The following is a 14,412-nucleotide window of genomic DNA, read 5'->3' as shown; positions in this document are numbered from 1 at the left end:
AGTCAGGGGCTGCACGCATGCCCGAGCGAAGCTACAGTGACTGGATACACAGTGAGCTGGCCACAATCACCAGAGGCCTGGCTGAGCACAGCCCAATGGGAGTCTCATAGGGATCTGCCGCCCGTAGGCTCCTTTACCCCCAAATTGGACCCAACCAGCAACATCCCACCTGAGATCAGACAACCCGGAATGTCCCACCTGAGACCCAGACATCCCACCTCACTCTCAGACAACCTGGGATGTCCCACCTGAGACCCAGACAACCCCAGACATCCCACCTGAGACCCAGACAACCCGGGATGTCCCACCTAAGACCCAGACAACCCCAGACATCCCACCTGAGACCCAGACAACCCCAGACATCCCACCTCACTCCCAGACAACCCCAGACATCCCACCTGAGACCCAGACAACCCAGGATGTCCCACTGGAGACCCAGACAACCCCAGACATCCCACCTCACTCTCAGACAACCTGGGATGTCCCACCTGAGACCCAGACATCCCACCTCACTCTCAGACAACCTGGGATGTCCCACCTGAGACCCAGACATCCCACCTCACTCTCAGACAACCTGGGATGTCCCACCTGAGACCCAGACAACCCCAGACATCCCACCTGAGACCCAGACAACCCGGGATGTCCCACCTAAGACCCAGACAACCCCAGACATCCCACCTGAGACCCAGACAACCCCAGACATCCCACCTCACTCCCAGACAACCCCAGACATCCCACCTGAGACCCAGACAACCCAGGATGTCCCACCGGAGACCCAGCCAACCCCAGACATCCCACCTGAGACCCAGACAACCCCAGACATCCCACCTCACTCTCAGACAACCTGGGATGTCCCACCTGAGACCCAGACATCCCACCTGAGACCCAGACAACCCCAGACATCCCACCTGAGACTCAGACAACCCGGGATGTCCCACCTGAGACCCAGACAACCCCAGACATCCAACCTGAGACCCAGACAACCCCAGACATCCCACCTGAGACCCAGACAACCCCAGACATCCCACCTGAGACCCAGACATCCCACTTCACTCTCAGACAACCCGGGATGTCCCACCTGAGACCCAGACAACCCCAGACATCCCACCTGAGACCCAGACAACCCCAGACATCCCACCTGAGACTCAGACAACCCCAGACATCCCACCTCACTCCCAGACAACCCGACATCCCACCTGAGACCCAGACAACCCCAGACATCCCACCTGAGACTCAGACAACCCCAGACATCCCACCTCACTCCCAGACAACCCCAGACATCCCACCTGAGACCCAGACAACCCCAGACATCCCACCTGAGACCCAGACAACCCCAGACATCCCACCTCACTCCCAGACAACCCCAGACATCCCACCTGAGACCCAGACAACCCAGGATGTCCCACCGGAGACCCAGACAACCCCAGACATCCCACCTGAGACCCAGACAACCCAGGATGTCCCACTGGAGACCCAGACAACCCCAGACATCCCACCTGAGACCCAGACATCCCACCTCACTTTCAGACAACCTGGGATGTCCCACCTGAGACCCAGACAACCCCAGACATCCCACCTCAGATCAGACAACCCGGGAAGTCCCACCTGAGACCCAGACATCCCACCTCACTTTCAGACAACCTGGGATGTCCCACCTGAGACCCAGACAACCCCAGACATCCCACCTCAGATCAGACAACCCGGGAAGTCCCACCTGAGACCCAGACAACCCCAGACATCCCACCTGAGACCCAGACAACCCCAGACATCCCACCTGAGACCCAGACATCCCACCTCACTTTCAGACAACCTGGGATGTCCCACCTGAGACCCAGACAACCCCAGACATCCCACCTCAGATTAGACAACCCGGGACGTCCCACCTGAGACCCAGACAACCCCAGACATCCCACCTCACTTTCAGACAACCTGGGATGTCCCACCTGAGACCCAGACAACCCGGGATGTCCCATCTGAGACCCAGACAACCCAGGATGTCGCACCTCACTCTCAGACAACCCGGGACGTCCCATCTGAGACCCAGACAACCCGGGATGTCCCACCTCACTCTCAGACTACCCAGGATATCCAACATAACCCGGGATGTTGCACCTCAGAATCAGATAAGTCATATTTCAACAAACTATGCTGTTTTTAATGCAAAGTTAATGCAAACCATACTTGAGGTGATTTAATGCTGTCAGATTAAACTGCCCTGTTGTACTGTCAGATTATTACTTTCTAAGGATATTTTTATCGTAGAGCCCGGGGGGGGGGGGGCACCCATCACGGAAATCCCCTGTCCCCGCAGACTCTGTATGCTCCTTCTGTAGGGACACCTGGACATGGACGTAAGCCTGAAAGGGGCAGTAAGGCAGAGCCGTTGACTGCCCATTGCTGGGAGCAGTGGACAGCCATTTTGCCCATGCCTTTGAGTAAATTGTCCAGGAGATCCACTGAGTGACCCTCTTCCCTTAGCAGGAGACGGCAGATCAGGAGTGCAAGGGTGAAATGCAGCCAGAACTTGAGCAGCAGCCCCTCCAGGCCTTTAAACAGGGGCTGCAACCCCTCACACTCCCTGTAGATGAGGTTCGCTGAATCCTCCCAGACACAGAAAGCAGTCTGTAAACAGATTCAGAATTTTTTTATAGGGCACCACTCCACCCCAGATCCTCAATGTATGTATAGTGGAACATTGAAGGTTGCCTCTTTTTTAAATAAACCTACTAAAGTTTATTCACACAAAAATACACAAAATATAATCAAGTATTTACAGGACAGTGAAAAAATTCAAATTAAAATATTATTCTTACTGTCTATAAAGCAATCAATTCACTGGGGGGGGGCACTGCTCCTGGAAATGCCCCCCACTCTTCCCAATGCTCCCTCTCCAAGGACAGCCGGGCACAAATGTACCCCTGGAAGAGCCTGGACCCATGAATTACCATCCTTGCCAGTGCTAAGAGAAAGCCCACCCCCTTTCTGTACTGGGCACTTGTATATAAGGAATGTGGGCCTGAAGTGTAGTCAGAACCTGAGGAGTAGCCCCTTTAGACACTCACACAGGGGCTGCATCCTCTCACACTCCAGGTGAGTGTGGTACACTGACTCCTCCCGGCCACAGAATGGACAGGTGGATGGGGTGTCAGTAAACCTGTTGCATAATATTGACATTCCACCCCAGAACCCCAATGTACAGGAGAAGGACCCCTACATCAAGAGAATTCCACTGGGGACATGCCTCACTGTGGCATGGTGATGCAGACCATCAGATAGTCTGGTTGCAGATGAAAGCCCATCCAAGAACCACCTCGGCAAGTCACAGAAGGACACAGTGGACCCTCTCCTGTGAGATACATCAAGGGCCGAGTCCGGTGAGCAATTCCAGCTGACCAGGTGTTAGTGCAGCCTGGACCCCTCTGCACTCCTGAGCCTCCCTGACACCCACCATGATGGGATGGAGAGCAGCCAGTGCACCATCTGGAGAGAGTAAAACCCATACCCGATGCAGCTCTCGATAAAACAAGCACAGAACCCACAAGTGATGTGGCTAATGATGCCCATTAAAACCATGTGCCCGCCTGCAGGCAATGTATCCACAGAGAAAGTGGGTTGCCAGCGCATGCCACCTTGGAGGGTGTACTGTACAGGAGCAGAATTAGTCATTTCAGCCCATCAAGCCTGCTCTGCCATTCCATCATGGATCCCACTCAACCCCATACAACTGCCTTCTCACCGTATCCTTTGATACCCTGACCAATCAGGAAACGATCAACTTCCGCCTTAAATATACCCATGGACTTGATATCCACCGCAGTCTGTGGCAGAGCATTCCAGATTCCCCACTATCCGTCTAAAAAAAATCCTCCTTACCTCTGTTCCAAAAGGTCACCCCTTTTCTGAGGCAGTGGTCTCTAGTTCTGGATACCCCCACCATATGAAACATCCTCTCCACATCCACCCTATTAGTCCTTTCAACATTCAGTAGATTTCAATGCGATCCCCATGCATTCTTCTAAATTCCAGTGAGTACAGGCCCAAAGCTGCAAAACACTCCTCATACATTAACCCCTTCATTCCCAGAATCATCCTTGTGAACCTCTTCTGGACTCTCTCCAATGGCAACACATCCTTTCTAAGATATGGGGCCCAAAACTGCTGACAATACATAGAAACCCTACAGCACAATACAAGCCCTTCGGCCCACAATGCTATATCAAACATGTCCTTACTTTAGAAATTACCTTGGGTTACCCATAGCCCTCTATTTTACCTAAGCTCCATGTACCTGTCCAGGAGTCTCTTAAAAGACCCTATTGTATCCACCTCCACCACTGTCGCCAGCAGCCCATTCCACGCACTCACCACTCTCTGCGTAAAAAAAAACTTACCTCTGACATCTCCTCTGTACTTCCAAGCATCTTAAACCTGTGTCCTCTTGTGGCAACCATTTCAGCCCTGGGAAAAAGCCTCTGACTATCCACACGATCAATGCTTCTCATCATCTTATACACCTCTATCAGGTCACCTCTCATCCTCTGTCGCTCCAAGGGGAAAAGGTCGAGTTCACTCAACCTATTCTCATAAGGCATGCTCCCCAACCCTGGCAACATCCTTGTAAATCTCCTCTACACCCTGTCTATGGCTTCCACATCCTCCCTACAGTGTGGCGACCAGAACTGAGCACAGTACTCCAAGTGGGGTCTGAGTGCAGCCTGACTACTGTCTTACTGCCTTGTTTTTATATTCCACTTCCCTTGAAATAAATGCCAACATTGCATTTGCCTTCTTTACCACAGACTCAACCTGTAAATTAACCTTCTGGGAGTCTTGCATGAGGACTTCTCGGTCTCCCTGCAGGTCTGCTGTTTGAACCTTATCTCCATTTAGATAATAGTCCACACTATTGCTCCTTTTAACAAAATGCAGAATCATACAGTTTCCAACACTGTAATCCATCTGATACTTTTTTGCCCATTCTTCCAATTTGTCTTAAGTTCTGCTGTGATCACACGGAGACCCACCTGGTGACATACAGAGTGACGTACCCACCTGGTGACACACGGAGAGTGACGTACCCACCCGGTGACACACGGAGAGTGACGTACCCACCCGGTGACACACGGAGAGTGACGTACCCACCCGGTGACACACGGAGAGTGACGTACCCACCCGGTGACACACGGAGAGTGACGTACCCACCCGGTGACACACGGAGAGTGACGTACCCACCCGGTGACACACGGAGTGACGTACCCACCCGGTGACACACGGAGTGACGTACCCACCCGGTGACACACGGAGTGACGTACCCACCCGGTGACACACGGAGTGACGTACCCACCCGGTGACACACGGAGAGTGACGTACCCACCCGTGACACACGGAGTGACGTACCCACCCGGTGACACACGGAGAGTGACGTACCCACCCGGTGACACACGGAGAGTGACGTACCCACCCGGTGACACACGGAGTGACGTACCCACCCGGTGACACACGGAGAGTGACGTACCCACCCGGTGACACACGGAGAGTGACGTACCCACCCGGTGACACACGGAGAGTGACGTACCCACCCGGTGACACACGGAGAGTGACGTACCCACCCGGTGACACACGGAGAGTGACGTACCCACCCGGTGACACACGGAGAGTGACGTACCCACCCGGTGACACACGGAGAGTGACGTACCCACCCGGTGACACACGGAGAGTGACGTACCCACCCGTGACACACGGAGTGACGTACCCACCCGGTGACACACGGAGAGTGACGTACCCACCCGGTGACACACGGAGAGTGACGTACCCACCCGGTGACACACGGAGAGTGACGTACCCACCCGGTGACACACGGAGTGACGTACCCACCCGGTGACACACGGAGTGACGTACCCACCCGGTGACACACACAGAGTGACGTACCCACCCGGTGACACACACAGAGTGACGTACCCACCCGGTGACACACACAGAGTGACGTACCCACCCGGTGACACACACAGAGTGACGTACCCACCCGGTGACACACGGAGAGTGACGTACCCACCCGGTGACACACGGAGAGTGACGTACCCACCCGGTGACACACGGAGAGTGACGTACCCACCCGGTGACACACGGAGAGTGACGTACCCACCCGGTGACACACGGAGAGTGACGTACCCACCCGGTGACACACGGAGAGTGACGTACCCACCCGGTGACACACGGAGAGTGACGTACCCACCCGGTGACACACGGAGTGACGTACCCACCCGGTGACACACGGAGTGACGTACCCACCCGGTGACACACGGAGAGTGACGTACCCACCCGGTGACACACGGAGAGTGACGTACCCACCCGGTGACACACGGAGTGACGTACCCACCCGGTGACACACGGAGTGACGTACCCACCCGGTGACACACGGAGTGACGTACCCACCCGGTGACACACGGAGAGTGACGTACCCACCCGGTGACACACGGAGAGTGACGTACCCACCCGGTGACACACGGAGTGACGTACCCACCCGGTGACACACGGAGTGACGTACCCACCCGGTGACACACGGAGAGTGACGTACCCACCCGGTGACACACGGAGAGTGACGTACCCACCCGGTGACACACGGAGAGTGACGTACCCTCCCGGTGACACACGGAGAGTGACGTACCCACCCGGTGACACACGGAGAGAGACGTACCCACCCGGTGACACACGGAGAGAGACGTATCCACCCGGTGACACACGGAGTGACGTACCCACCCGGTGACACACGGAGTGACGTACCCACCCGGTGACACACGGAGAGTGACGTACCCACCCGGTGACACACACAGAGTGACGTACCCACCCGGTGACACACGGAGAGTGACGTACCCACCCGGTGACACACGGAGTGACGTACCCACCCGGTGACACACGGAGAGTGACGTACCCACCCGGTGACACACGGAGAGTGACGTACCCTGCCGGTGACACACACAGAGTGACGTACCCACCCGGTGACACACGGAGAGTGACGTACCCACCCGGTGACACACACAGAGTGACATACCCACCCAGTGACACACGGAGAGTGACGTACCCACCCGGTGACACACAGAGTGACGTACCCTGCCGGTGACATACGGAGAGTGACGTACCCTCCCGGTGACACACTGAGTGACGTACCCACCCGGTGACACACGGAGTGACGTACTCAGCTGGTGACACACGGAGAGACAAACCCACCCGGTGACACACGGAGAGTGACGTACCCACCTGGTGACACACGGAGAGACAAACCCACCTGGTGACACATGGAGAGTGACGTACCCACCCGGTGACACACACAGAGTGACGTACCCACCCGGTGACACACGGAGAGTGACGTACTCAGCTGGTTAACATACGGATTGACGTACTCACCTGTGGCTCGGTGGGAGATGTCCACCACACGGATTCGTGAACTGATTTGCTGCAGGTTCTGCAGTAACTGGCTGGTCTTCCTGTTCAGGGCACCAATGGCTACGTCTTCTGCCTTTCCCTCCTGGGTCATGGACAGCTTTGGGACATTGATTGGGGGGAGTGCAGCCAACTCAGCATTCATCTGGGCAGCCTATTGCCAGAAAGCGACATCAGAAACACCGAGTACTGAACCCCCACCTTGTCACACACCCCAAGAGCACAAACCCGATCATTATGCCAACCCATGAATGCTGATCTATGCCTGCATATCCATTCACCTGTGCATCAAGACAGAGCCCAAGGATTTGGTTCTATCCCTCTGTTGTAGGGTTAGGGCCAGTCAACTCCACTGCAAGGCAAATTGAGCCAACAGGGTCCTGAGCCCTCCGTCTGAATCACCCGCACCCACTCCTCCATCTGTAATCACCCCCACCTACCTCTCCATCTGTAATCACCATACCATCACCCCCCACCCACCCCTCTCCATCTGAATCACCGTATAATCACCCCCACTCACCCCTCCGTCTGAATCACCCCCAACCACCCCTCCGTCTGTAATCACAGTATCTCTGATCACCACTCCATCTCCAATCACCCCTGGTCTCCGATCACCACTCCATCTCCAATCACCCCTGGTCTCCGATCACCTCTCCATCTCCAATCACCCCTGGTCTCCGATCACCTCTCCATCTCCAATCACCCCTGGTCTCCGATCACCTCTCCATCTCTAATCACCTCTCCATCTCCAATCACCTCTCCATCTCCGATCACCTCTCCATCTCTAATCACCTCTCCATCTCCAATCACCCCTGGTCTCCGATCACCTCTCCATCTCTAATCACCTCTCCATCTCCAATCACCTCTCCATCTCCAATCACCCCTGGTCTCCGATCACCTCTCCATCTCTAATCACCTCTCCATCTCCAATCACCTCTCCATCTCCGATCACCCCTGGTCTCCGATCACCTCTCCATCTCCAATCACCCCTGGTCTCCAATCACCTCTCCATCTCCGATCACCCCTGGTCTCCGATCACCTCTCCATCTCTAATCACCTCTCCATCTCCAATCACCCCTGGTCTTCGATCACCGCTCCATCTCCAATCACCCCTGGTCTCCGATCACCTCTCCATCTCCAATCACCCCTGGTCTCCGATCACCTCTCCATCTCCAATCACCCCTGGTCTCCGATCACCGCTCCATCTCCAATCACCCCTGGTCTCCGATCACCTCTCCATCTCCAATCACCCCTGGTCTCCAATCACCACTCCATCTCCAATCACCCCTGGTCTCCGATCACCTCTCCATCTCCAATCACCCCTGGTCTCCGATCACCTCTCCATCTCCAATCACCCCTGGTCTCTGATCACCTCTCCATCTCCAATCACCCCTGGTCTCCGATCACCGCTCCATCTCTAATCACCTCTCCATCTCCAATCACCTCTCCATCTCCGATCACCCCTGGTCTCCGATCACCTCTCCATCTCTAATCACCTCTCCATCTCCAATCACCCCTGGTCTCCGATCACCGCTCCATCTCCAATCACCCCTGGTCTCCGATCACCACTCCATCTCCAATCACCCCTGGTCTCCGATCACCGCTCCATCTCCAATCACCCCTGGTCTCCGATCACCACTCCATCTCCAATCACCCCTGGTCTCCGATCACCTCTCCATCTCCAATCACCCCTGGTCTCCGATCACCGCTCCATCTCCAATCACCCCTGGTCTCCGATCACCGCTCCATCTCCAATCACCCCTGGTCTCCGATCACCTCTCCATCTCCAATCACCCCTGGTCTCTGATCACCTCTCCATCTCCAATCACCCCTGGTCTCCGATCACCGCTCCATCTCCAATCACCCCTGGTCTCCGATCACCGCTCCATCTCCAATCACCCCTGGTCTCTGATCACCACTCCATCTCCAATCACCTCTCCATCTCTGATCACCTCTCCATCTCTAATCACTTCTCCATCTCCAATCACCTCTCCATCTCTAATCACCTCTCCATCTCTAATCACCTCTCCATCTCTAATCACCCCTGGTCTCCGATCACCTCTCCATCTCCAATCACCCCTGGTCTCCGATCACCTCTCCATTTCCAATCACCCCTGGTCTCTAATCACCTCTCCATCTCCAATCACCTCTCCATCTCCAATCACCCCTGGCCTCCGATCACCTCTCCATCTCCAATCACCCCTGGTCTCCGATCACCGCTCCATCTCCAATCACCCCTGGTCTCCGATCACCGCTCCATCTCCAATCACCCCTGGTCTCCGATCACCTCTCCATCTCCAATCACCCCTGGTCTCCGATCACCTCTCCATCTCCAATCACCCCTGGTCTCCGATCACCGCTCCATCTCCAATCACCCCTGGTCTCTGATCACCTCTCCATCTCCAATCACCCCTGGCCTCCGATCACCACTCCATTTCCAATCACCCCTGGTCTCCGATCACCGCTCCATCTCCAATCACCCCTGGTCTCTGATCACCGCTCCATCTCCAATCACCCCTGGTCTCCGATCACCGCTCCATCTCCAATCACCCCTGGTCTCTGATCACCTCTCCATCTCTAATCACCCCTGGTCTTCGATCACCGCTCCATCTCCAATCACCCCTGGTCTCCGATCACCTCTCCATCTCCAATCACCCCTGGTCTCCGATCACCGCTCCATCTCTATTCACCTCTCCATCTCCAATCACCTCTCCATCTCCAATCACCCCTGGTCTCCGATCACCGCTCCATCTCCAATCACCCCTGGTCTCTGATCACCTCTCCATCTCCAATCACCGCTCCATCTCCAATCACCCCTGGTCTCTGATCACCTCTCCATCTCTAATCACCCCTGGTCTTCGATCACCGCTCCATCTCCAATCACCCCTGGTCTCCGATCACCTCTCCATCTCCAATCACCCCTGGTCTCCGATCACCTCTCCATCTCCAATCACCCCTGGTCTCCGATCACCTCTCCATCTCCAATCACCCCTGGTCTCTGATCACCACTCCATCTCTAACCACCCCTGGTCTCTGATCACCTCTCCATCTCTAACCACCTATCCATCTCCAATCACCCCTGGTCTCTGATCACCTCTCCATCTCTAACCACCCCTGGTCTCTGATCACCTCTCCATCTCTAACCACCTATCCATCTCCAATCACCCCTGGTCTCCGATCACCGCTCCATCTCCAATCACCCCTGGTCTCCGATCACCGCTCCATCTCCATTTGGATCACTACTCCATTTCCATCACCCCTCCGTCACTCCCCATCTCTGATCACCCATCGTTGATAACAGAATTCTGGCATCCAGCTCCCAGCACAGCCTGTGAGCATCCCAGTAACCGCTGAACCAGACAACTTAGACGTTGGCGACTTTGTGGATAGTGTAGAGGACTGGCAATGAATACAATGGGATATTGATCAGTTGCAGATAGGGACAGAGTAATGGTAGATGGAGTTTAACCGGCCACATATGAAACGTTGCACTTTGGTAGGTCAAACATAAAGAGACAGTACACTGTTGGAGGCAAGATCCTTATTACTGTTGGCAAGCAGAGGAAACCTTGGTTCACAACTTCCGGAAAGAAGACATATGGCATGCTTCCTTTTATTAGTCGAAGGTAGTTATATTTCATCTTTATAAAACTGCATCAAGAAAATTGAATTTAGTTGTAGTTGCCTCATTAGAGGAAGGATGTTGAGGCTATGGAAAAGGTTTGCCAGGGTGCTGTTTGCATCAGAAGGAGGAGATTGTAAAACTCTGGAGATGGTTGCAGAGCAGGTACATGGCTCCTAAAAGAGGTGACACAGAGTAGTGAAAAAGGCGTTTGACTGACTAGCCTTCATCGGTTAGGGCACTGAGCTGAAGATGTTGTAGGATTGTTTTTAGGTCAGGTCACATATTCCAGTCAGAAGGATGATGCTACACTGGGAAGAAGTCCAGAGTTTCACAAGGACATTACTGGAGCTGGAGGACTCAGGTAAGAGGAGAGACTGGACAGTCTGTGAGACTTTTATGCCCCCTGGAGTGTAGGAGGCTGATGGGTGACCGAATACAGTGGATTCCACTTCACTGGGCCAGTGCTTATTTGAGTCAACAAAGAACAGAAACGAATCACGAAAACAGCTGGGATTCCCATTGTCCCCACACTGTCCACACCCATCCCTCGACACCTCTCCCCACACTGTCCACACCCGTCCCTCTACACCCCCACACTGTCCACACCCGTCCCTCTACACCCCCACACTGTCCACACCCGTCCCTCTACACCTCCACACTGTCCACACCCGTCCCTCTACACCCCCACACTGTCCACACCCGTCCCACTACACCTCTCCCCACACTGTCCACACCCATCCCTCGACACCTCTCCCCACACTGTCCACACCCGTCCCTCTACACCCCCACACTGTCCACACCCGTCCCTCTACACTCCCACACTGTCCACACCCGTCCCTCTACACCCCCACACTGTCCACACCCGTCCCTCTACACCCCCACACTGTCCACACCCGTCCCTCTACACCTCTCCCCACACTGTCCACACCCGTCCCTCTACAACCCCTCCCCAGATACCGTCACACCCACCCCCACACTGTCCACACCCGTCCCTCTACACTCCCACACTGTCCACACCCGTCCCTCTACACCTCCACACTGTCCACACCCGTCCCTCTACACTCCCACACTGTCCACACCCGTCTCTCTACACCCTCACACTGAACACCCGTCCCTCTACACTCCCACACTGTCCACACCCGTCCCTCTACACCTCCACACTGTCCACACCCGTCCCTCTACACCCCACACTGTCCACACCTGTTCATTTAGGACATTATGATGGTTAATTAGGACAGGAGGATGTTTTTGAATAGTTTCTAACCAGCATCAGTCATGTGCACTTGTGCTCGGAACCTTCACTGTGCTTAATAGAACATAGAATAGTACAGCACAGTACAGGCCCTTTGGCCCACTATGTTGTGCCCACCCTTAAATACTGAATCCCATAACCCCACCTTAAATTCCTCCATATACCTGTCTAATAGTCTCTTAAACTTCACTAGTGTATCTGCCTCCACCACTGACTCAGGCAGTGCATTCCACACACCAACCACTCACTGAGTAAAAAACCTTCCTCTAATATCCCCCTTGAACTTCCCTCCCCTTACCTTAAAGCCATGTCCTCTTGTACTGAGCAGTGGTGCCCTGGGGAAGAGGCGCTGGCTGTCCACTCTGCCTATTCCTCTTAATATCTTGTACACCTCTATCATGTCTCCTCTCATCCTCCTTCTCTCCAAAGAGTACAGCCCTAGCTCCCTTAATCTCTTATCATAATCCATACTCTCTAAACCAGGCAGCATCCTGGTAAATCTCCTCTGTACCCTTTCCAATGCTTCCACATCCTTCCTATAGTGAGGCGACCAGAGCTGGACACAGTACTCCAAGTGTGGCCTAACCAGAATTTTATAGAGCTGCATCATTGACTTCAAGATGGTGGCACGACGCAGTCTGCAGCGGCTTCTCCGGAGTTGATATCTGTTATTTGTCAAGCGGAGTGCCGTGCAGAATCCTAATCTGATGAAAAACAGACGTGGGAGCACGGAGGAACATCTGGAAATCTCCAGGAAGGCCCTCTTCGTTGCTACAGCTACCGTGAGGTCCGGGTCTCTGCTGAGAAGAACAGACCCCCAGTCCTTGGGGTCGTGTTGCCGATGGCCGTTGATGAGGGTGTCTTAATACACTCGGCAGAGGATGGTGCTCGGAGAAGCTATGCCGGAGGGGATGGTCGGAGGCTTGGAGGTTCGACGGACTTGGAGTCTGCTGCAGTCAGGTTGCTTTCATTGTGTGCTGCGTCTGTGAGGCTGGGTTCGACGGAGCTTTCATTGTGTGCTGTGTCTGCGAGACTGAGTCGGGCGGCGCTGTGGAAGTCCATAGTGGGGGTACTCCCTTCTGTCGCCAGCATGGGATGACGAGTCTATCGGGGAACCTGAGGACTTGTGGAAACCTTGTGGTGGTTTCTTTCAAACTTATAGTCTTTTAACATCTTTGTACTATTTTTACCATGCCCATGGTCTGTTTTTTTATCAAATTATGGTATTGTTTGCACTGTTGTAACTATATGTTGTAACTATGTGGTTTTGTGCAGGTCTTGTAGCTTTAGTTTTTGGTCTTGTTTGTCTGGTGGGTTTGGAGCACCTTTCCGGGGAACGCGCTAAGATGGTAGCGCGATATTAATACGCAGCAGCCTCTCCGGACTCTGGATTGGGGATTGCCAAATGTTATGTGGATTTTCTGGTGCAGTCTGTTTTGTCATGTGCCTTGTTGATATCATTCTGGAGGAACATTGTCTCATTTTTTAACTGCATTGCATTTGTGATTTTTAAATGACAATAAACTGAATCTGAATCATTACCTCACAACTCTTAAACTCAATCCCTTGATTTATGAAAGCTAACACCCCATAAGCTTTCTTAACTACCCTATTTATCTGTGAGGCAACTTTCAGGGACCTGTGGACATGTACCCCCAGATCCCTCTGCTCCTCCACACTACTGAGTATCCTGCCATTTACTTTGTACTCTGTCTTGGAGTTTGTCCTTCCAAAGTGTACCACCTCACACTTCTCCGGGTTGAACTCCATCTGCCACTTCTCAGCCCACTTCTGCATCCTATCAATGTCTCTCCGCAATCTTCGACAATCCTCTACACTATCTACAACACCACCAACCTTTGTGTTGTCTGCAAACTTGCCAATCCACCCTTCTACCCCCACATCCAGGTCGTTAATAAAAATCACGAAAAGTAGAAGTCCCAGAACCGATCCTTGTGGGACACCACTAGTCACAACCCTCCAATCCAAATGAACAGTTTTTAAAGTGAACAGTTTTAAATAGCATCTGTTGCATGTGTTTGTGGTCAAAAAGCAGTAATATTTTGTCAATGACAGTTGGCAAGAAATAAACAGTATG

At 53.8% G+C, this 14,412-nt stretch overlaps 1 protein-coding gene across 7 annotated transcripts in view; it reads right to left on the bottom strand.

The window, feature by feature from the left end:
* The window catches only part of LOC132392016 (dynactin subunit 1-like), a 284,878-nt gene that overhangs the window by 7,048 nt on the left and 263,418 nt on the right, over positions 1 to 14,412 (bottom strand). For all 7 annotated transcript variants that reach the window (XM_059965917.1, XM_059965919.1, XM_059965915.1 and 4 more), the window contains one exon: positions 7,402 to 7,591. In XM_059965917.1, coding sequence (XP_059821900.1) covers positions 7,402 to 7,591 — 190 coding nt within the window. The remainder of the gene's footprint in view (positions 1 to 7,401; positions 7,592 to 14,412) is intronic.

The sequence above is a fragment of the Hypanus sabinus genome, chromosome 3, assembly GCF_030144855.1.
Source record: "Hypanus sabinus isolate sHypSab1 chromosome 3, sHypSab1.hap1, whole genome shotgun sequence".
In the NCBI taxonomy this organism is placed as follows: Eukaryota; Metazoa; Chordata; class Chondrichthyes; order Myliobatiformes; family Dasyatidae; genus Hypanus; species Hypanus sabinus.
Note: the sequence above shows the minus strand (reverse complement) of the source record. Positions and strands in the feature narration are given on the sequence as shown.